The sequence below is a fragment of the Typopeltis vanoorti genome, chromosome 16 (assembly GCF_054136105.1).
Source record: "Typopeltis vanoorti isolate ZY-2024b chromosome 16, IOZ_Tvanoo_1.0, whole genome shotgun sequence".
Classification (NCBI taxonomy): Eukaryota; Metazoa; Arthropoda; class Arachnida; order Uropygi; family Thelyphonidae; genus Typopeltis; species Typopeltis vanoorti.
Window position 1 is genome coordinate 105,272,077 of NC_143564.1, and position 25,590 is coordinate 105,297,666.

At 36.3% G+C, this 25,590-nt stretch overlaps 1 protein-coding gene across 1 annotated transcript in view; it reads left to right on the plus strand.

The window, feature by feature from the left end:
- LOC150098243 (BOS complex subunit ncln) overlaps nt 1-25,590 on the plus strand; it is a 351,007-nt gene that overhangs the window by 180,531 nt on the left and 144,886 nt on the right. The window contains exon 7 of the mRNA XM_090406188.1: nt 19,759-19,847. Within this exon, the coding sequence (XP_090262314.1) occupies nt 19,759-19,847 (89 nt within the window). The remainder of the gene's footprint in view (nt 1-19,758; nt 19,848-25,590) is intronic.

Here is a 25,590-nt window from a genome sequence, read left to right on the forward strand (position 1 = left end):
AACAGAATATGGCATCATTCAGCATTGTTTAAACCCAGCACTGCTTTTAATCTGCATTCTGATTTTTAATTTTATGAATAGTCAGACGGCTACAACTGTATAGTATGAACTGTTAATCTCTTTTTTGTTGTTTTAACTTCTAGTTACCTTTTACCCCTGAAGATAAGTCAAGCGACTTTCGAAACTTGTCGGATCTTTTATTAATTCATTGTGTTTTATATAGCTTATTAAAAAAAATGTGGTCCAATTACCGGAATATACCATGTTGTGGATAGGATATTTCCTGAGGTGCATCAGTTTCTTGAAAGGTTATATTTGAAAGAGAAGTAATGGGCATGAGACAGAATTAGAAAGGCAGTGCTGAAATTTCTGGAACAAGAGATCAAGAAAGATAACATGACAGCTATGCCCATATAAAATAACAACAACAGAAACATTATTTTCCATTACTATGTAGACAAGCAAATTGCTTTATTTATTATAATTATTACTATTACTGCTGCTTCAAGAAAGGCATATTTTTATAAGATATTACAGTTGATGAAGAAGAAGAATTCCCAGTTCAGAAAGGTGTGAGACAAGGCTGTGTCTTGTCTCTGATTCTCTTTAACCTATACACAGAAGAAATATTTAATAAAATTAGTAACCTCAAAGGAATCACTGTAGGGGGCAGAAATGTTAATAACCTAAGATATGCAGATGACACGGTTCTTCTAGCTGAAAACAAATATGACCTCAAAACTCTTATAGATGAAACCTTCAAGTATAGTGAATATGGCCTCAGTTTCAACTTTAAAAAGACAAAAATCATGATAATTTTAAGAGAAAAGAAAATACCAAAAATATGCATCGATATGAAAGGAAATAAATTAGAACAGGTGCAAAAATACATATACCTCAGACACTTGATCACAGAGAATGGCAGGACAGAAGATGAAATTAGAAAAAGGATTGAAATTGCAAGGTCAACTTTCAACAGTATGAAAAATCTACTAACATCTAGAGAATTAAATCCGAAAACAAGACTGAGAATCTCTAAATGCTACATTTGGTCTACGTTATTATATGGAGTAGAGACATGTACACTCTCCAATCTGAGTGTGAAAAAACTGGAGGCCTTTGCAATGTGGATGCTGCGAAAAATTATGAGAATATCATGGAAAGAAAAAAAGACAAATGAAGAGGTACTAGAGATGGCAGGCATCAACAGGAGCATGATGAAAGAAATTAAAAAGAGAAAAGTCAGATATTTTGGACATATTCTGAGACATAACTGCCTACAAAGGACACTTCTCGAAGGAAATCTTGAGGGAAAGAGGAAGAAAAAGACTGGACGTATCTCTCTCATGTGAGGAATGCAGCAGAGAGGTGCAGAATAGGACATGGTGGAGACACATGGTAGTCAATCTCCTGGAGGGTGAAGACACCTGACAGGACAGTTGACACTGGCCTGGTTGGCTGAGTGGTTAGTGCACCTACTATTCAACCAACAGGCTGCGGGTTTAAATCCTACTGTGGGCATGGATGTTTGTGATTGACTTTAGGTGGGAGATGAATGTCATCATCTGGTGCCCTGCTTATTGAAGTCTTGAAGTGGCTTGAAAAAGTTCGGTGTTTGGTCTTTAGGGCATAGTTTCTGGTCTATGTAAAAAAGAATTAAAGTTTCAAAAAAAAAAGAAATATATATATATATATATAATTGATAAAAATAGAAAAGAAATATTCCTAGCCTGCCTATAGTACATAATGTACTATAGGTTTACAAATAACTTTTTTGGGTGGGAGCAACATTAAAAAAAAGTAAAAAAATCTTTATCAGTTGGGATCAAAGTAGATGACTAAATGTCACTAAAATAGGAGCCTATCATCCGTCCACTTAGGCAATTGGAATTGACTTCTCACCAGTACCACCTCCTCAGAGATGTTTGTTTTCTTTTGCAGATAAGGTATGATCATGAAATTCTAGTCACCTTCCTGTTGGCTGTTGTATGCACCAGTTTTATTTGTTATTTCTTCTTCTAATATTTTAAGTCCATTCTGTTTGGCCAAAGTATGGAATATGACACCGACAGTTTATCTTATATGCACACCTGGATGTTTGCACCATGGAGATGCAGAAGCTTAAGGGATGAAAGGATTTGATCTAATTTTCTTTATAGCTTTAAATGCCAATTTATCATTGCTGTTAATGATTTTTTAAGTCTTGATGTCTCCAGTCTTATTTGAGGCCTGAAATTGACTTGTAAAAGTTCCATGTTTGGTCTCCAGGATTTCTCCAGACATCATGCTCTAGAAACCAAATATATTGCTGGCCTTGGTTGGCTAAGTGGTTAGCTTACCCAGTCTCCACAAACAGGTCACGGGTTCAAATCCTGCTAAGGGTATGGATGTCTGTGATTATCTTTAGGCAGGAGATGAATTTCATTCATCTCCTGCCTAAAGAAGTTACAAAATACACTAATACCTCTCTATATGGCTTTTCGCTATAACAGTCTTGTGTAATTATGGCTAAGTTTCGATTTATGGCCAAAAAGTCAGGAAATCCCCTGTGTACGTCTTTTGTCATGTGTTCTGGGCCGGCCGCACCACTCCGCGTAGGAACGCTACTTGCATCGTCTTGTAGTTGCGCAATCTTCGCGTAGCACATAATTCGTTCCTGCCTTCTGTAAATGTGCTAATGAGTAGATGCATTTAGTGATCAGTTTAGTAAATTAGGTAAATCCTCAGTATCAAAAGTAGAAGTGTTTGTTTCTTCTTGCGTTCTGTTTCAACTATAAACATTGTTGATAAGTACATAATATGCAACACAAATACATACACACTTTAATATGTATTTGTTAAATACATATTAAAGTGTGTATGTATTTGTGTTGCTATAAAGTGTGTACATTATAACTTATTATTTTTTGTTTTTTAAATAGAATCTAGTATGTATTTGGCGGGAACATGAGCCCGAAATGTTCTTTAAGTTTGGAGAGTGATGGAGTTAAAAAAAAAAAAAAAGAAGAAGAAGCCGAAAATCTCTCTCACTAGAGATTGAACTAGATGTTTTGCATCATATTGAAGCTTCTGAAAAAATTGTTGATATATGTAAGGCATTAGGGCTTGCGAAATCTACGTTTCAAACAATTTGCGCTAACAAAGAAAAAATTAATGCACATTCATGGTCAGCTGCATCTTTAAATGTTTCAAAATTAACACGCTAAAGAAGTAGCAATATGGAAAGAATGGAAAAATTATTAAACATATGGATTGAAGACAACAATCAACAGAGGATGCTAATGAGCCAAATGACTATCCAGGAAAAGGCGAAAAGTATTTTTGAAAATTTGAAGAGTGGAGGTCCGGCAGATGAAACTTTTCTAGCAAGCCGCAGTTGGTTTGAAAAATTTAGAAATCGCCATAATTTGCATAATATTAAAATGAAAGGTGAAGCGGCTAGTGCCGATGCTGATGAAGCTCTAGCCTATCAAAACATTTTGAAATCAATTATTGAAAAAGGCGGATACGTTCCTCAACAAGGTTTTTAATGTGGACGAAATTTGGGGGAAAACAGCATTTTATTGAAAACGAATGCCTGAAAGAACTTACATTTCAAAGAACGAAAGGGCTGTATCTGGATATAAGGTGTCCAAAGAGCGATTAACTTTGCTCCTTGGTGCAAATGCGGCAGGGGATTTTAAGCTGAAACTGCTTTTGGTATATGCTTCTGAAAATTCAAGAGCTTTAAAAGGATTGAACAAGAAACAATTGCCCATCATTTGGAGGTCCAAAAAGAAAGCTTGGGTGACCAAAATGCTCTTCGAAGATTAGTTCAAAAATTATTTTCGCCCTGATGTCAAAAAAATACTTGCAGGAGAAAAATTTAAGTAACAAATTCTTGCTCCTATTGGATAATGCTCCAGGGCATTCAGTTAACTTATCTGAAGATGTGGAGATTGAATATCTACCTAAAAAAAAACAATGCCCCTAATCCAGCCAATGGATCAGAGTGCAATAGCTACTTTTAAGGCATATTATTTACGAAGAACCTTTTGAAAACTTATAAATGAAACCGATGGTGAATCGTCAATTAAAGAGTTCTTGAAAAAATTCATCATGAAAGATGCTGTGGACAACATTAGCGAATCATGGAATAAGTTTAAATCAACCACAATGAACCATGTGTGGAAAAAAATTTGGCCAGAATGCATTACAAGTAATGATTCTGAATTTGAATCCCTTTCTGAAATTAGACAAAATATATTGAACTTAGCAAATGAACTTGGTTTTGAGGATGTGGAAGAACGTGATGTAATCGATTTGCTAGATGCTGATAGAGAACCACTTTCTAATGAAGAATTAATACAGTCAGAAACAAACCGTACATTTGCCAGTTTGTTTGCTGACAATTAACCTCAAAGGATTTATTGAATATGCTTACTCATTTCGAACAAGGAATAAACATCCTACTTCAAAACAATCCTAATGAAGAATGCAGCGCCAAAGTTTCTCTCGGCATTAACACAGTGATTAACTGCTACAAAGAATTGCAAAAAGAAAAGAAAAGAGACTCAATACAACAAACGTTGGACAAATTTTTTAACCTGGTCCTCAGACTACAACAGATGGTGACACTAACGAAGAGTGATGTCGTGCAATTCATCATCAGACTGATTCGAAAATTTTAAAAAAGTTCATTTCTTATTTGTGTTTTATTTCATTTTATTTTATTAGTATTATAGAATTATATTTTTGTTTTTATTAATAACTGATATAAATGATATTTTAAATGAAATAAAAAATGCATTTTCAACTAGAAACCCAATGATTTTCTATTTTTTATAAAATTGGAACAGATCTTATTGAATTTATATGGTAAGATCCGTTTCTCGGCTTTATACAGAAATAAATGATTCATTATACAGCATTTCACTTTGTAGCCAACTTTCCACAAATGTATCTCGGCCATATAGCAAGGTATGAGTATATACAAAATTGATACAAAAAATAGGAAAAAAAATTCTTACCTCACCATGTTACAGATGTACTATACATTTACTAATAACCTTTCATGGGTGGAAAACATATATATATGTTGCTCCCACACGAAAGGTTATTTGCAAACCGTCATCATCAATTTCCTGTAATGTGTTCCAAAGGGTTGTTCAGGTTACTATGACAGCACTACATGATTAAGATTAATCTCCTATCTGCAATTTTCTTTCAAATCAATCTGTTATTGTAAGCACTCCAGTATTATCATAACTAACATTTCATGCTTTTAAGGCACTTCTGACTGAATCAATCCACCTAGACCTTGGTCTTCCTCTATCTTGTCATCAAACACCTGTTTTGCTGATCCTTCTTCACCCATTCTATTTAAGTGGCCATACCATCTTAGATTAGCAATGCTGACACATTCTTGAATGCTAATAATGTCAAGTTTCTTTCTATTGTCTTCATTTTTAATATGATTCTGCCATTGATGCCATCAGTTCTGTAATTTTTTTCAGAACCTTCATATCTGTGGCCGCTAGTATTTGATAAATTGCTTTATTTATAGTCCAATTCTCAGAATTATAACTTAAAGCTGATTTAAACATTGTTTTGTATACTGCTAGTTTGTTGTTTTGGCTAATTTCTCTCTTCTTCCAGATAAATTTATTCAGCTGCCTACCCACCAAATCTGCTTTGCTTATTCTGTTGTCTGTTTCCAGATTTAACCTGCACATCTTCACTAGAAACTGTGCTTAAATAGCTGAAATATTTTGCTTGTTCTGTAGTCTATCCATTCAGAATGCAGTTGATGTGTTCAATGTTTCTACCTATTTTCGTAGTTTTGGTCTTTTTATTGCTGATTTTCATGCCATTTTTGTTACAGCTGTTATTTAATTTAGTTAGTGAATCCTGGAGACTTACACTGCATGTGTTTAGGAGTACATCATCATCTGCATAAAGCAAAGAGCTAAGTTTGACATCTCCAATTCTAATATCAGACTTAAGTTCACTTTCTTTCATAATGTGATCCATGTAGATAATGTGCATCCTTGTCTTACTCCTGATTTTACATCAACCCATCTTCCTATATTTCCTTCAATTCTAACTGCTGAATGATAGCTTAAATATAGACTGTATTGCTCTGTATAATGTTCCATTTATCCAGTGGTATATTCATGTATAGGCCTAGAGCGGCAAATTTTGAGGGGTTGCGGAAATTTCCAGGTTCTCATTTTGTAATTATAACATGTAACTTATATGCCACATATACTCACAAATAGAGAAATATTTTTCTTTTCCTCATTGTAAGTTGAGTCTGCAAGCATATTGACGAGTGGCAAGACGTAGAATATTTTAGGTGAGTCATAATATATACAGGGTGTTCGGGATAAATTTGACATATTTATAATTAATTATATTTTTCCGTAAGTTACATGTATTAACACACACTTCTCTTCATTTAAAAGTTTGGACCCTTCTTCATTCATATACAAGATGTCAGAAAGGATGGATAGCTGGAACCCACCTGAATCATGGAAGAGAATAACTTGTATCATGATGATTCGTGCCCGCCATCAAAATAAGGATATTACGACTGCTGCCCAATGCTCCCTGAATACAGTAAAAACAATCAGGCATGAACTAGAGACTTGCAATGGTGACTACGAGGATGTAGCAAGAAGAAAGATCCCTAGCAGACAATCTGATTGCGTTCGTACAGCAGAATTCCTCGCAAATCTGCAGGAACAGGTGTTGAAGAACCCTGGCATTGGAATTCGGGCTTTGTTCGTGGAGTTGCTAACTGTAGTCAAGCCCTGGATAACAAGGGTAGGCAATGGTAGGCCGTATGTATGGCAGCAGGATTCGGCCCCTTGCCACACCTCTGGGAAAAGTCAAAAATGGTTGTCTGAAAATTTCTACGACTTCACCAGTCCAAATGTTTGGCCTCCAAACTCCCCAGACCTTAACCCCATGGATTATTTTGTATGGGGCGCAGTTGAAAAAGACACCAATCGCACTTCCAGTAATACAAAAGCCCAGTTAATGGATAAAATTAAAACAGTTTTTGCGGCCCTTCCCAGGGAGACTGTAGCATCAGCTTGTTCGAGGTTCCGAAGCAGAATTGAAGCTGTGATCGATGCTAATGGTGGTTATTTTGAGTAAATCTTGTTGATAGTATTGTAATTAACTCTGCCTGTAATGTTTTTTTGTCAATTCATTAAATTTAATAGATACAAAGAAGATTTTCTTTTTCCTTACGAAACTGTCAAATTTATCCCGAACACCCTGTATATAGTTATTTATATTACGAATTTAAGATATGTAAATCAACATGTTCATTAAATATGAGGGACGGCAAATACATAAATACTCAACTGCATTCATCCCATATAATTGTAGTGTTTTGAAAAGCTTTTCTCTGGGCACTTTGTATGGTTTTTCCAGATCTACAAAATTTAAGTACAGATCCTTGTCATATTCCCATGATTTCTCAATTATTTGTCTTAAAGTGAAAATCTGATCTTGACAACCTCTATTTGGCCTGAACCCAACTTGTTCTTCTCCAAGTTTCTCTTCCACAATCTTTCTCAACCTCTTTTTTAGTATGCTTGCAAAAAATCTTGCCTGGAACATTTAGTAGAGAAATTCCTCTGTAATTCTCACGTTTTATTTTATTCCCTTTTTTTTAGATGGGTACTATGAGAGTTCTACTCCAATCATTGGGAATTCGACCTTCTGACCAGGCCCTCCGAATTATGCAGTTTAGCCATTGCAGAACTTTTATACCTCCATACTTATTATTTCTGGTCCAATATCATTTACTCCAGCAGTCTTTCTATATTTCAACTTTTTGGCAGCTTTGTACTCCTCTTTGCATTCCTCTTGAAAATTTTGTAATATGGTTCTCTCATTGATTGTTTTATTTAATAATCCTTCAAATAATTACTCTAGAAATTTAGAATATGTTTATCTTCAATTTTTATGTCATCTTTATCATCTGTATACTCTTTCCTCCATTTCTAAACTTCTTCAGTAGCCTCCAGAACAACTTGCCACCTTCCTGATATTTATTTTCTGTATTCTTTCCAAAGTTTTACCATGACTTTTCTTTAGCTACTTTTACACAGCTTAGCTCTCTTTCATTTTCTCTGTCTTCTTTTAGGGCATCTACCAACTTATTTGCTAGGAACTTTTGATATGCCTCCTTCTTTTCCAGGACTGCTTCTTTAACTTCTTGTATCCCCCATGATGTTCTTATTTTTTCTATCTTTGCAGACAATTTCACCATATTTCCCTAGCTGAATCAAGCAATGTTTTCTTCAGAGTTTGCCACTGAAACTCCAAGGTTTGATTGTTGTTTTCTATTTATTTCGTTTCTTCTTCAATATTGTTTGTATAGTCAAGTCTATAATTTAGTTGTAAAAAGCTGCTCAACTTTAATTATTTTTAAAACTTTCTTACATACTGTTCCTTTCAATGTGATATACATTTTTATCCTGCTTAGTACTAAGTAATGTTCATTTCCAATTTCAAATCCCCTGTACAATCTTGTATCCTGAATGATCACGAAGATATCACTGTCAACAATGCCATAGTCAATGAGACTTTTCTTATTTTTCATGTCTTCTCTCCATGTTAACTTGTGCATATATTTATGTTGAAACATCGTGTTAGTAATGATTGGTCTGTGTCCTTAGCAGGAGTTCAGTAAATACTTACCATTATTATTAGCTTTACCCTTTTCTCCAAATTTTCCCAAAATGCCTATATGCCTGGTGGGATTCATTTCCTACTTTGCTGTTCATATCTCCAACAAGGACCACTTTTTCCATTTTCTTTGTGTCAGCTGCCTATGACTCAAAAATTCCTCTGTCCTTCTTGGAAGAGCCTTCTATGAGACCAAGAAGGAAGTAGAGGATTTTTTTGAGTCATAGGCAGCTGATATTCATTGTCCATGTCCCCATCCTTTCCTTGATCATTATTGCCTGAAAATAGCATCCTTTACCTATTATTCAGTAAGATAACACTTGCTTTTGTCTTTTGTCTTGCATTCCCAGTAATATCAATTATGTTCACATGGTGCGTTTCCAATTCTTCTGCAAGCTTGATTTCCTATCCATTAATACTCCTTATATTGATTCCTATATTGGTTCCTATCTTCAGTTCTTCTGATGTTGTGTTCATTGTTCTTCGTCTTCTAGATGTTGAGTTGAAGCTGGTTCCAATAGCTGGCTTTCCAATGTTCGCCCTGGTTCCCTGACAAAAACAGCAGGGGTCCTTATTTAACCAGGTGATGCCCTCAGACAGCTTGAAATCTCATCATGTTGTACCATCATATGCATTTGTGGTTTAAGCCAATAGAGAGTACAATTTGGTTGCCTAATTCCCAAATCGCCAGCCCATCCTCGTTCCTTCAGTTACCCAGCAGATACCTACTAAAAGGGCACACCACATGAAGGTGAGGATTGGACATTTGGTCAGAAGTCCCAGTTGGTTCTCCACATTCCTGAAAGGCAATGTGGAGGTTTCCTCTCAGCTGTTTGGCTTTGACCCTTAAGCAACTCTTATTTGCATACCTATAGCACATTTTGTATACCATGGCTAGGCTAAGTTTTTTTATATTTTTTTACAAGTCCTTTAACCCTGGTCTAGAATCCAAACATGGAGCTGTTTCAAGCCACTTCATGCCTCCAATAAGCAGAGAAGTGGTCTCACACCAGGTAATGAAATTCATCTCTTACCTAAAGACAATCGCAAACATTCATGCTCCTGGCAGCAATCAAACCTGCAGCCTGTTAGTTGGAGAGCAGGTATGCTAACCACTCGACCAACCAGGCCAGCTTTTATTTTGCATGTTTATTTTACATATAGAATAATTATATGTATTTTATTAAATATATTAACTATATATTTTAACTATATTAAAATGTATAGTTAATAATAATAAAAAAACAGCCTATGAATTGTACTATTGCTGTGGGGTTTTGTTTTGTGTGCCATTTATTATTATTTTAAAAATAATTGTTTTAAGTTGCTTTGTTATCTGTTATGGTGACTCTCTATCAAAATTGAAAGTACTTAAAATGGTTAATAGCTGTAAGGAAGTTGGGATTGGTGACTGATTGGTACTGTGCTAGGAGTTAATATAGTGAGCCACTTGTCCAGTTTACCACACAGTAATTACCATTGATTACTTTAATTTTTTTTCATTCAAAATAAAAATCACAAGGACAGGTCACTCAGTTGGATTTACCTGATATTATGCCTTTCAAAAACATACCAAAGGCTTATCTATCTTACGAATAAAGGAAATGTTAATATTAAAAATGCAGTATGTATTTATAATTATCATAAACCAACTTTGAGCTTTTGCATTCCTTTACTATGAGCCATTCCATACATCCATATGCCATTTCATTGTTCAGAATTACATATTAATATGTATCTGTGATAATCATCTCTCTTTATACAGAAGAATGAATATCTCATTGTTTCTTGAAAATTTGAACCTATTGACCTTGGCATTTGTAATGTTTTATATTAGATATTGGAATCAAGCCATGGAATTTTAACCTTTAAATGCAAAAATTTGCAGTGAATGTTACTCTTTTGCTTTGATAAAAAGCATAGTCATGGATCATCCATTGGTCCCCTCCCTGTAAGGCACCTGTTCATTGTGGAGGCGACCTCCCATTAATGGTACTGACCCTTTTCATATTTCCTGTTTTTCTTTGCTTTTCTTCCAGTATTCTTTGTTCTAATTCTCCTGAACCTTTTTTACTATCCTTTCTTCCAGACTACCGTTGCTGGGATCCAGTGCCCAGCTGCCGTGTTTGCTGTGCATTGCATTCTGTGTACATCTGGAAAGGGAGATCCAGGTAGTCATTCACTACTTTAGTCTCTGCTTTGGCAAGACAGGTGGTCCTGGATTGCCTAGCCAGGATCATTCGGCTAGTGGACTTGCCTTGAAGAGTTGACATTGTTGCAGTAAGTCTCTCACCCCATGGTCCGGGTTCAGGATCTAAGGCTTGTTGTAGTGTGGTATAGCATCCAGGATCGCCCTGGTTTTCCACTCCTGAGCACAGCCATTGCTTGTCAGTGATGGGTGCTCTGGTGCCAAACCAAAAACCTCTTAAGGATGAATTTTTCATCCTAAAACATTTCAGGGGTCCTAACAAAGTCTCAACCAAGTACTGATACCATAGATACAGCATTTGCTAACAGAAGTAAGAAACAAAAGATATATGATATGAGTAAATGTACCAGCATTTTTGATCATCCAGGCAGCAGGTGGAAAGCCAATAGGAAAAATGTCACCATTCTTTATACAGAAGGGTTTAGAACGACTGGCAGGATCTCCCAAAACTGTTAAGAAACTACTGGTGATATCCTTGTGGAAACATCATGTCAGCAACATTCTGAGAAACTGCTAGAGATAACATCAGTGGTTGGAAATACCAATCGCAGTAACACTTCATAAAACACTCAGTTCTTGTAGAGGAGTCGTATTAAAATGGGATCTTCTTGATGTTTCTGATGAGGATATATGTTCAGGGAGTGAGAGGTGTGAGGTGCATTCTCATATGTAGGGAGGAAGTAAGATGGTGGCAGCTAAGAAAATGTCAACAGTATCTCAAACATGTATGTCTATTCCACCATCTGATAATTTTACCATATCTGAAGTTTATGATCACAGGTGCTTCTTTGTTGAGTGCATCGATCGCATGACCTACAGTCTTACTCCAGAGACAACTCCAAAAATGGTTCCATTCGATGAGAATCCCTTGTAAAAAAAAATATGGCAAAGATATTACTTAAAGATAAACCACCAGACATCTCCCACAGGAAAAATGGATATTTCAGTATCCACTGAAAGTAAATTAGACTTACCAACTGAACCTGACACATCAGATGTATTGATTATGTTACCAGAGGGAGAGATGGACACTTCATTCTTCCCAAAAACAGTTGATAAATATAAATCTGACAAAGATAAGCCCTTAACCTTCTGAAAACCAGTCAAGTCTATAAAGCCAAAACAATAGAAAAAATTTTCAGATAGAAATGTCGTGGGGTTCGAATACTGATAATATCAATATTATCAGTATTCGAACATTTGATAATTATATTGATAATATCAAGATTCTGTTGCAGAAACACAAACCTTTCTGTTTCTGTCTACAGAAAACACTTAAGACCCAATGAGGATCTTAACTTAAGCAGTTTCACAGTTATATGCAAAGATTCCATGTTAGAGGTTTAATGGAATATTAGCAGCACCGAGAAAGGATTAAAACTAATTTTAATACTTCCAATATTTCGTCTCCATCACAGACACATCTTCAGGGATTACAAAAACGTTTTTGTAACAACACACACAAATACTATACAAAGAAACTAAAGTCCTATCTAGGTGGTGCGCCCTCTATGGGCATTTGCAGGTGGTCTGGAATGTAAAGAGGGATTTCTGATAATTAAAGTTTCCCTAATTTTGGGAAGTTTAATGTAACCATATTTGTTTAAATTAGGTTGATTCCTGAGTGCAGATATAGTCTTTCTTTTTTGAATTTAGGAAGTATTAAAATTTTGAAATATTGGAAGTATTAAAATTAGTTTTAATCCTTTCTCAGTGCTGTTAATATTCCATTAAACCTCTAACATGAATTCTTCACAACACTTAAGCCTCAACACACGTATTCTGATCATTCATGGTGATGAAATAGCACGCAAAGCAAAACAATACGGTAAGTCGAAACTATGCTTATTGAGGCTATTAAATCGGCTGGCCTTTTTAAAAAGATGTCAGGACTCAACAGCTATTCCTAACTGTGTTAGGCTTAAAACCAAATTTAAATCTAATAAAGCCCTCTGTATATACAAACGTGCTAGTCTGGCACTATTACGAGAGCAAATTACTGAAACTTGCGCCAGCTTCGCTACGACAAATGCCGCCATTGTCTCATTACAGACAGAGCTCTCCGCTAATCTCAATCCTAAACTTTGGTCTATTCTCCTTAGCATCTCAGAAGCTTCCTCTCAAAAAGAATTCCAGAAAATAAAAAATAAGCACATCAAAAAGTTCAATAATCTTTGCAAATCTAAAACACTACCTGAAGCTCAACCGCTCCATACAGTAGTCAACCTTTCTTCTAAAAGACTTGGTGAAGATGCCATTAGTGCCCTAAGCCTTGGACACAATTTTGCCATCGCACCTATTGAAGTTCCGATATTGGATATTATGTACAACATCGAACGCGGAATCTGTCACTTAGCTCCGGAACCAGCCAATAACATCAGACTTGATGTAGCTAACATTCTCTTGCGTTCTTCACCTCCTAAAGTTAATTTATCTTCCAGTCAACTCTCTGCCGTCAAAAAATTACGGAAAAAAAAAAGTATTGTCATTACCAGAGCTGATAAGGGTAATGGCACTGTTGTTCTCAACTCCTCAGAATATAATCGGAAAATGGATATTATTCTCCGTGATCGCGCTACCTACATACCACTGGAACACAATCCCACAAAAACTCAAGTTAAAAAATTAAAAAACCTACTTCAAAAAGTTTCTTCCTGGCCTCCTGACATTACAAAAAAAACTCAAACCATTCTGTTCTCATCCCCCCCCCCCCCCATATACGGTTTACCCAAAATCCACAAACCTAATTCTCCCCTAAGACCTATATTAGATGCCACCAATGCACCTTGCTACAAATTATCAAAGCAGCTAGCTAACTCTTTGACCCCTCCTCATTGGTCTTACCTCATCTTATGTAAAAAAACTCCACCCATTTTAAAAACTTAATTGAAAATCTTACTTTAAATAATACAGATATATTGGCCAGCTTTAACATCATCTCTCTTTGTTTACAAAGAGATGATGTTAAAGCTGGCCTAATTGACACCTTAACGCTCTTAAAAATCTGGCCTAATTGACACCTTAACACTCTTAAAAAACGTTTTTCCTTTTGATATTTTAGAGCTCTTTTCCTTTGCCATCAACTGTGGTTATTTCTCTTGGAAGAACAAAATCTACAAACAGATAAAGGGAACTGCCATAGTTTCCCCCCTCTCACCCCCCTCTTGCCAATTATTACATGGAAAATTTTGAAAAACGAGCCATTGACTCTTCCCCTCTAAAACCTTCTATCTGTCTAAGATATGTAGATGATGTGTTCTCTATTTGGCCTCATGGCCCAGACACATTAGAATCATTCCTCAGTCACCTCAGTAGTCTACATCCAAGAATCCAGTTTACGATGGAAAAGGAAAATAACAATAGTTTACCCTTCCTAGACACCTTAGTAACATGTCTTCCTAATGGTAACCTTTCTTTCTCTGTATATAGAAAACCTACTTATACAGACAGATACATTCACAAACTCTCCCACCACCACCACCCCTCCCAGCAATATGGCATTATTAAAACTCTGACCAATAGGGCCCACAATCTTTGTTCCAGTAAAACTGCCCTTTCAACTGAACTCAAACACATACACAACACCTTCCTTTCCAATGGCTATAATGACTATAGAATTAAAAATATAATAAAGTCCTTCCCCATTTCCCGTCCATCTCTTCAGAAGGACTTCAGAAATGCCATCACTATTCCTTACATCCGTGGTGCTTCAGAAAAAATAGCCAGATCATTAAAAAAGTACAACCTCAATACAGCTTTTAAGCCCTACCATAAACTTGCTACCCTTATCCGCTCCACTAAAGACCTCCTCTATCAGTTCCTGGTGTATATAGAGTACTTTGTTCCTGTAAACTTGCCTACTTCGGACAAACAGGCAGGTCAGCATCCATCCTGTTAGAAGAACACAGTTCTTACATCTGCGAACACGATTATGATCAATCTGGCCTTGCAGACCATGTTTTGGATACATCCCACAGGATCTCCTGGGGAAAAAACTACCATGCTCCACCATAGTAAATTCAAAAAAGAAAGACTATTCTTTGAATCTGCATCTGCACTCAGGAATCAACCTAATTTAAACAAATACGGTTGCAGTAAACTTCCCAAAATTTGGGAAACTTTAATTATCAGAGATCCTCTTTACATTCCAGGCCACCTGCAAATACCCATAGAGGGTGCACCACCTAGATAGGACTTTAGTTTCACTTTGTATTGTATTTGTGTGTGTTGTTACAAAAAAGTTTTTGTAATCCCCGAAGATGTGTCTGTGACGGAGACGAAATATTGGAAGTATTAAAATTAGTTTTAATCCTTTCTCAGTGCTGTTAATATTCCATTAAACCTCTAACATGAATTCTTCACAGCACTTAAGCCTCAACACATGTATGCAAAGATGTAACTGGGGTGGCCCTGCTCATGGAGAAGCAGCTATCCTGGTGGGTAGTCATACTCCTTTCCATCATGTCCAGCTTAAAATTGCTCTAGAAATAGTAGCAATTTTCCTATTCATGGGATTTCTTATTGCAATATGTTCATTTTATTTACCACTAAGTGCTGAATTAAATGAAATCGATCTTGATAACTTTATCGTGCTGCTGTCTGAACCAGTACTTATGGATGACTTTAATGGTCACATTACTCTGTGGGATAGTGCCAACAAAATAGACAAAGTTGTATCATTGGGTGAATCCTTGACAATAAGAATCTTTCTCTTTTGAATAATAGATTCAATACCTTATTTCCATATGCCTACCCATTCATGTTCTGCAAATCTTACAATCTGCTTCCCTTCCATTCTTCCATTGCTCACGTGAAATGTTGAAGATAACATATATGGAAGCAACCACTTTCCTGTTCTTTGCAGTGTCTTCACAGTAACCATGTTCTCCTACATGGATGCCCATATGTAAAATGGACCTGGCTGGCTGGAATACTTTTTTGCTATCTTGCAAAATGTAATACTGATTCAGTCAATCAAACACCTATCATTGAAGCAGTAATGTATGTATGTAACAGACTGCATTGTCCAGGTAGCAACAGCCTCCATTCCAAGAACATCATCTCTATTTCCATTCTATCCAAAGCCTTGATGGAACACAGAATGCCAAGCAGCCAAAAAATATCAACAAGAGCATGGGGTATATTTCATGGATATCCTACAACATCAAACTTAATAGCTTTTAACCTTGCTTGAACTAAAGCACATTATGCGAGACGTCAGAGTCAAAACAATCTTGGATGAATCAAAGTAAAAAATTGTATGGGATAAAATCTGGAAAATGAAAGGTAGATTTTCATTTTCCAGATTTTTTTGGATGTGCTATTGCTCATCCTGAAGCTATTACAGACATGCTGGGAGAAAATTTTGCCAGAATCTCAGCATCAGCTTCATATCCTCCTGAATTTTTAATATTGAAAGAGCAAAAAAAGAAACAAAAGCTAAATTTTCTACCAGTGGACTTGAGCCATACAATCAGCCATTTGTTAAGGAGGAACTAAAAAGAGCTCTTTTACTGTCTTACCCTAGTGCAGTAGGGCCTGATGATATCCATTATGAAATGATAAAACATCTACCATCATCTTCTATGGATCTCCTTCTCTTAATATTCAATAGAATACTTGCAGAAAAAGAGGAGTATCCTGATTCTTGGCATAAGTCAATTGCTATTCCACAACCAGGAACGGATCCAACACAAGGAAATAATTATCAGCATATTGCTCTGACCAGCTGTCTTTGTAAGATATTAGAGAAAATGGTTAATGTCAGACTTGTCTGGTATTTAGAGAGCAACAATCTTGTCTCCATCAGTCTTTCATAGACATCGTTCAACTATAAACCATTTGGTCCATTTAGAAACTTGCATAAGAGATGCATTCCTGAAACAAGATCTGGTTTCAGTTTTCTTTGACATGGAAAAAGCTTATGACACAGCCTGGAGATATGGAATATTAAAAGACCTCTATAACCTAAGTCTCAAGGACACCTTCCTGTGTTTATTTTAAAAACTTTCTGTCCAAGCAAACTTTCCAAGTCAGAGCTGGAAGTAGGCTATCTCAGCCATATCATGAAGAACAGGGTGTTCCCCAAGGCTCTGGGGAATAGCTTTATCCCAATGTAGATAATGCTCTATATGATTATCACAATCTACTGTCACCCTCATAACATGAGAGTAATTCAAAGATGACTTCAGCAAGCAGTTGATCATGTTTCTCTATGGGCTCTTAGTAACGGGTTCAGGGTTTCAACAGAAAAAAGTGTCTATGTACACTTCTGTCAAAAACGCACTCTTCACCCAGATTCTGAGTTAAGAATGAAATGAACTGTTATTCTAGTAGCAACAGAAGCTAAGTTCTTGGGACTTATCTTCGACAGAAAACTTACCTTCCTTGTTTGTCAGCTAAGAGAAAAGTGCTGGAGAGCATTGAATCTCCTTCACACTCTAACCTGTACAGAATGGGGGTGCAGATTGATCTTCATTGCTTCCTCTTTAGCATGTGCTTATACATTCAAAGCCGGATTATAGATCTCAAGTCTATGGTTCGGCAAGGTTAAATAGCTTGTGATGATTGGATCTCATCCATCATCAGAATATACAGATACCTACGTCCTCCTTTTGCGCACTTCCCACTCAAAGTTTTCATGTTGAAGCAAATGAACCAGCTCTATCACTTAGCCAGAAATAGTTCTCTCTTAATCATACTCTAATGGTAAAGTTTATTCCAGATCATCCTACATGGACTAGTCTCTTTTCTCTGCATTGGAAACTCAATATGAGTCCGTGCGGTTAGCTTAGTGGCTTTGTGCTTCTCAACCATATGCCTGGGGAAGGAGTTCCTAGATTCAATTCCCATCGATGACGCGAGCAACTTAAGGATCTTCCTCAGACATAGCCAAGTTAGCTGGTCTTGGGCATGGACAGCAGAGTTTTTTCCGCCAGTTTATCTGAGGATTTTCATCTCACAAGCAGGCAAACCGGCCTCGTGAACACACACGAAATACAGCCAGGAATACTGACCCGGCCACAGGCCTGATTCGTCAGCCTGTGCTGATTCTGGAACCCGGATAAAATTTGGGGGAACTAGATGGTGCCGTATCCCCCCCTTTACAGGGGGGGGGCTCACGACTACTGTACCATCACACGGTAAGGAAGAAAGCTCAATATCACATACGAGACTCATACATTCTTTTGGTATGTGCGTTAAAGAGACTATTCAAGTTTTTGTGTGAGTGATAGAGCCATTTCATTTGCTTCAAGCAATGTTGGTATAAGCGATGTTGACAACATTGCTTATATTAACCAAATATAACAGCATTCCTCCATGGCAGGTTTGCACTCCTCGCACTTTGTCAAGTACAGAAGTCTCATGCTCCATCTGTCTACCTGCAATTGTATAATGCACACAGAGTAGCCCACTGATTTTTTGTCCATCTATACTGGAACTTTTGTCCAAGAACTGACACTTGTGTTGTCTGTGCTGCTGTGTTTCCTGACATTACTATCTCCAACTAGGTCCACCTGATTGTAGTAATTATCATTATACAGCAGAGTTGCATGCCAAACAGCTTATGCATATAAAAGAAAACCGCTACCAAAAATGTGTACTTTATACAGACTGAGCACTTTTAGACTATCTCCTCTCCTATGTATAATCCACATCCAGTGCTGTGTGAGGTATTATACTTGTTGTACAAAATGAAAACCCTTAATTTTGATGTTCGGTTGTACTGGATTCCCAGCGACATTGGAATTAAGGGAAATGGGACTGCAGCTGCTGGATCAACTCATACTTTCTCAATGTACTGTATAATGGTCCCTTATACTGACTACACGCAGGTTATAAATGTTAATTGCTCAATGACAGCACTCCAAACAGGAAGCACTGACAAACAAATTGCACGAGATTAAGCCTTAAATTAAACACTGGCAGTCTAGTCAGTGTGGGAACAAAAGAAAGAAAGTTGTTCTTAGTAGGCTCCGTGTAGATCAGTTATCTTACATATTCATATTTACTAAGGGCTGATGACCCACCTGTGTGTGAAAAATGCATCTTATATTTTGTTATATTCTGGTGGAGTGCCAGCACTTTTCACAAGAGAGGAATGAAATTTTTACCTTTCTAGCCAAGCCATATATACTCAGACAGATTGCAAGATGTTTTCAGTATTTTACAAAGAATCAATTTGCACAAACACATTTGACTGTAATTTTATTTATATGTAGTACTGCATTCTTAACTTAATTTTTTACATACATATTATTTACCAATTTATCTTTGACTATTTATTTATTGCTGTAACCTTTGACCTTGTGTCACGTTTGCTCTGGCACACTATGACCTTTGCTGTTCTTGTGCAAATAACCCAACCAACCAACCAATCATCTGTTGGTCAGTGATGATGCCATCATTGGTAATAAGAAGTTAACGACATCAAGTGGTAACGATGTTGTCTTATAAATGAAAAAACGTACATGTTGCAAATATTATTACTGCTACTAATAATATTATGAATAGTGTTGCTGTTGTTAATCATAAGAAGTTGTTTCATTAATTCATTTACAAAAATGCACAGTGGTAAAAAATGTGACTGAGAAACAAGCCGTTGAGGGTAGCTTTTGCAAGCCCTAGAAATATGATTTGCTTTTCATTTGATGTGCATGGAATGGTCAAATTCAGTCCTATAATTGAATTTGAACATAAATAACAATAAAGTTTAATGACTATATAGAATTTACAAATACTTTAACAATAAGGAAAGTAGATTAAGAAAATATTTCTTTGCAGCAATAGATTCTTTTTTTTTTTTTCACCACTTGTTGAAAATGATATTGTTTCTGAAATTATAATTCCTATGTTTTCAGGTTCAATTTATTGTTTCTTTTGTCTGGAGGAGGGAAGTTTAACTTTCAAGGAACAAAGAAATGGATTGAAGATAATATTGATAGCTCTGGTATGTGTTTTCTTTGCACAAATCAGTACATACAATTTTTTTATGAAAGAAGAAAGTATACCTTATAAAATTAACAAAAAAAAAAAAAAAAAAAATCACCTTCTCAATGAGTTCACTTCCGTATGCTGTGTAGTCAAAGATAGGTAGGAAGAATATTTCCTTTGGGAAACTTTTGCTTCTCGCAAAAGTTCTAATTGGCTAAGTATCACATCTGAACTAATTTACCTTCACATTTCCATGATTTCCTGCAATTTCCTTCCTTTCTCTTTGTACTTTATCATTGTGTGACTATTGCTTCTCTTAATCTTAGCTGAGTAATACACTTTTATACTGAAGATAGGTTATATACATTACCTTGACTTACTCATTATGATATGGCATCAGTGCATTGGACAAAGCATTTCATGGATATTCATTTATCTATGTTTGTGAACATTTCTGCAGGGTGTACATGTTTTGAATAATTACCTGCACATATATATATGATTATTATTATTAAGAGAGACCTCCAGGAAGTCAGGAACTCATCGAAGGAGATACTATTTGCACCAGGTGCGAATAGTATCTTCATATTAAATTTCATCTACCAAAAATCTGAATAACCCATTCAGAAGTTTGTAAGTCTTAATCATATCTTTCCCATCCCTTTTTCTTTCCTTCCTGTTTGGTAGTTTCTGCAGCCTACAAATTCTCAATCTTTCTTCATAATCAGTATTCCACAATCCTGATATCATTTCTTACACTCTCCTTTGCACTCTCTCTCTCTCTCCACTGTATCAGAACAAATGTTGAATCACTATGGAAACAAGACCTGCACACAATAGTCCTAGTGAGGTCTTATCAAGGACTTGTAAAGAGGCAAAATGACTATCTTTACATGGCAAGATTTGTTTCAGCATTGCCATTATTCTCTGAGCTGTATTTACAATTTTTTCTATATGACTCTTGAACTTCAACTTGCTCTCTATTAACACTCCAAGATTCCTACCCCGATCAGTTTCTTCTAGCATAATCCTACCAATATAATACGACATTGGATATCTAATCACACCAAACTGCATGACCTTACATTTATTAACATTGAAAGACAGCCATTTTCACATGCCCACAATTCCAGCCTGTCCAAATCTTTCTGCAAGTACTGCATATCAGCAGCAATCCTACTTACCCCTACCTATCTTTGCATCATCAGCAAATAGCTGTATGTGTGTGTCAAATCAATCTCAATATCATTAACGTACAGATTGAATAACAGTGGACCAAGGACTGATTTTTGAGGCACACAACTAGTTACTTTGAATCTTGCAGACTCACATCCCCTGTATATCCTTATCCTCCAGGCAGTGATATTGCAGGAAACAAACTGTACCCTTTTATTCCTGATACTCCTAGCATTCGTATAAAGACAATAATCTACCTCAATGTTCTTTTGTATACTCCTGTCTGCAGTCTGCATGACACAGTTGGACAACTTGCAGATCTCTATTCTTCTCTAGTACCTATAAATGTAGACATCTTTGCACACATTTGATGGATCTGAACTGAACGAACACAATGTCGAAATCATTCTCTCCTCGTCAACATTCCATGATAAAGCCCATTCCCGTCATTAATACAGTTATATAACATTGTCACTCTTACACTCGTATTCTCACCATTCCTCCCTTTATAATTTAGTTTCCCTAACTCTCTGTGTTAGGCCTCATACCAGTCATTAGTTTTACACCACTCATTACCAGTCATTAGGCTAGTCAATAATATATTAGAAAAGAATTCAGAGAACCATTTTATAGTATTTGGTCCACTATTAATGAGAAATTCAGGATGGACACTATCGAAGCCTGGGGCCTTGCTTGCAATGATATCTTTTATGACGGCTTTTACTTCATCTATAGTGAAGATTGAGGCATATTGTGAGAAAGAAGGGGCATTTGTTTTTAAAGCCCTATCTTGGTATGTTCATGGGGCCCTAGGTGCCCTTGACATAGTAACGATTTGATCAGCTATTTTCTCAGGAAAGACAGTTATGCTTTTTCTTTTAGGTAGATTAGTTGTGGATAGTTGTTGGAGAAGATTCCAAGCTTTTCTACTTGATCGTTTGAAGTCAAGGTTTTCAACCGTATCAATCCATTTTGTTTTTCGAGATGAGTTCAGACTATGTAGTAATTCATCTACTATTTCAGGATCTTCTTTTGAGGAACTCTCTATAGAGATTTTCACTCTTTTCATTCCATCTGGAGACCTAATCTTTTCTGTAACCTCTAGGGATATATTTTTTCACAGTTGATGTGATCGCTCCTACAAATCTCTTGTACTCTGCAACTCTAGCAGGTATCCAATAAACACATTTATCCAATTCTTTTGCAAAATTTCTCCAATTTTCTTTTTTAAAATTCCAACATGGTCATGGAAAGGATCCTGTTATGGGTAGTGTTACACCAATTTCTAGTAACACCGGTCAATGTTGACTGTGTGGGAAGTTAGAAAGTACATATTGTCTTGCTGGTAATAGTTTCCCTTCTGTTTTTAATGAAACAAAACGTGAGTCCGGATTAGACTCCATTTGCCATGCTGCTGATCTAAAGGTATTTCTATCCTTGGCATCAAATACAAGGTGTAATCACAATATGTCTCAATCTTCACTATAGATGAAGTAAAAGCCGTCATAAAAGATATCATTGCAGGCAAGGCCCCAGGCTTCAACAGTGTCCATCCTGAATTTCTCATTAATAGTGGACCAAATACTATAAAATGGCTCTCTGAATTCTTTTCTAATATATTATTGACTAGCCAACTACCTAGCCAGTTTAAGAAGTCAAAAATAGTTGCTATTCTTAAACCTGGAAAATCACCCAAGGAGGCAAAAAGTTACAGATTTATTGCTTTATTGAGTTGCACCTATAAAATATTAGAATCAGTACTGCCCACTGAACGAGGGTTACAGATTTATTGCTTTATTGAGTTGCACCTATAAAATGTTAGAATCAGTACTGCCCATTGAACCAGGGCAGTACTGCAGTCGTTGTTATCACGGTACTTCCATTCTCCATAATGGCTGTTAAAATCACCAATCCATACTGTTTGATGTTGATAAGTAGGTATCACATCTATAGACCATGATGTTAAAGGAGGTTTATAGACATTGTTATGTTGTGAATTTTCACTCACAAGATGGATATCGTTATCAGAACAGAAGCATTTTCTATATCATGCTTAATATATGTTGCAATGCCATAATTCCAGTGGTATGTAGCACCAATCAGGGTGTAACTAGTTATTTTTCATCTTCTATTAAGGTTGTCTTCGTTTTCAGCATGCGTTTCTTGAAGAAGCATAACATCAATGTTATTTTCTTCTTAAACTTGTAGTATTTTGCAGAGATAGTCACATTTTTCTCTGTTAATTCCCTTGATATTCAGTTGACACACCTTAAGGCTAAATCTCAGTTTTTTGTCAGCATCATCATCAATAAAATTAGAAAAATCAGTAGTCTTTGACTGCATGCCTTAGCCAGGAGAACTATGTGTTAGACTGGCTGCCAAATTGCTGTAGCTCAATTAGCATTATCCAGGGTGCGCCACGAGGAGGAGAGCTAGATTACACCCCAGTTATTTTATAATTTATCGTACTCGGTTTTACAGGGGTCTTGAATCAAGAAATTACATAAGATGTAAACTAAAGATGTAAAGCATATATAAAAATAATAGTTATAGTGTATAACAAGTATGATATTAATATTACCTGTAAAACAACTGTACTTAACACAAAGGAAAAGAATTATTCTTTGTTAAAGTAATGAGTCAACAGAAAAGTTGACTACATTAGTGAAGAACAAAGGGAAAGTTGTCCAACTGTGTTGGACAACTTGCAGATCTCTATTCTACTAGAGAATTATCTCTAGTAGAATCTCTATTAGAATAATCTCTAGTAGAATCTCTATTAGAATAATCTCTAGTAGAATCTCTATTCTACTAGAGATACTTGCAGATCTCTATTCTTCTCTAGTACCTATAGATGTAGACATCTTTGCACACATTGATGGATCTGAACTGAACGAACACAATGTCGAAATCATTCCCTCTTCGTCAACATCCCCATGATAAAGCCCATTCCCGTCATTAATACAGTTACAGGGTGTTCGGGATAAATTTGACAGTTTCGTAAGGAAAAAGAAAATCTTCTTTGTATCTATTAAATTTAATGAATTGACAAAAAAACATTACAGGCAGAGTTAATTACAATACTATCAACAAGATTTACTCAAAATAACCACCATTAGCATCGATCACAGCTTCAATTCTGCTTCGGAACCTCGAACAAGCTGATGCTACAGTCTCCCTGGGAAGGGCCGCAAAAACTGTTTTAATTTTATCCATTAACTGGACTTTTGTATTACTGGAAGTGCGATTGGTGTCTTTTTCAACTGCGCCCCATACAAAATAATTCATGGGGTTAAGGTCTGGGGAGTTTGGAGGCCAAACATTTGGACTGGTGAAGTCGTAGAAATTTTCAGACAACCATTTTTGACTTTTCCCAGAGGTGTGGCAAGGGGCCGAATCCTGCTGCCATACATACGGCCTACCATTGCCTACCCTTGTTATCCAGGGCTTGACTACAGTTAGCAACTCCACGAACAAAGCCCGAATTCCAATGCCAGGGTTCTTCAACACCTGTTCCTGCAGATTTGCGAGGAATTCTGCTGTACGAACGCAATCAGATCGTCTGCTAGGGATCTTTCTTCTTGCTACATCCTCGTAGTCACCATTGCAAGTCTCTAGTTCATGCCTGATTGTTTTTACTGTATTCAGGGAGCATTGGGCAGCAGTCGTAATATCCTTATTTTGATGGCGGGCACGAATCATCATGATACAAGTTATTCTCTTCCATGATTCAGGTGGGTTCCAGCTATCCATCCTTTCTGACATCTTGTATGTGAATGAAGAAGGGTCCAAACTTTTAAATGAAGAGAAGTGTGTGTTAATACATGTAACTTACGGAAAAATATAATTAATTATAAATATGTCAAATTTATCCCGAACACCCTGTATATATGCATGCCCAATTAAACATTTAATGGATAAACCTGTTTAGAAAAGGATGGAGTTTGTGAAAATGATGCATTCCATGGGAAGAAGAAGCTATATCTAAAATATTTTCAAGTTAACTTTTAAGGAACTTTTTTGTAACCCCTTCTTTGACCAGTTCCTGAGTTAGTTGATCTTAGACACAGGCAAGTGAATTTTTTCAAAACTTGATTTTTTTATCCTGTAGACTCAAGAAAATCAACTGTAGAACCATAGTGCACTCATAAATTGTGCTTAGGGACCACAAGATGGCAGCACTTTTCTGTCTACCTGTCTTCACTGGAGGTCATTTATAATTAGTTATAGTCATGGGCGAGCTATCTCTCATTGGTTACTAGTGGTGACTGAATTGTCCCCTCAGTCTCTAATACTATATCCAATATTTTATTCCCTATACACAGTATAGGGAATAAAAGATTTAACGGATTTTTTTTTTTTTTTTTTGTGAGTGAAGAGTGAGTTTGAAGGAAGAATGGATTTACAAAGGGTGGTCTGAATGCATTTGGTATCAGAAGGCTGGAGAAGTTATTTATTACAGAAGATAAAAATCATTTGTGGAACTTTAAGTGTAGCATGAATTTGAATTGTTTGATCGATTGCCAACCTATAACAGAGTCGGAAAGGGGAGATGTTTCTCTTTCCCGCTGTTATAGGTTTGT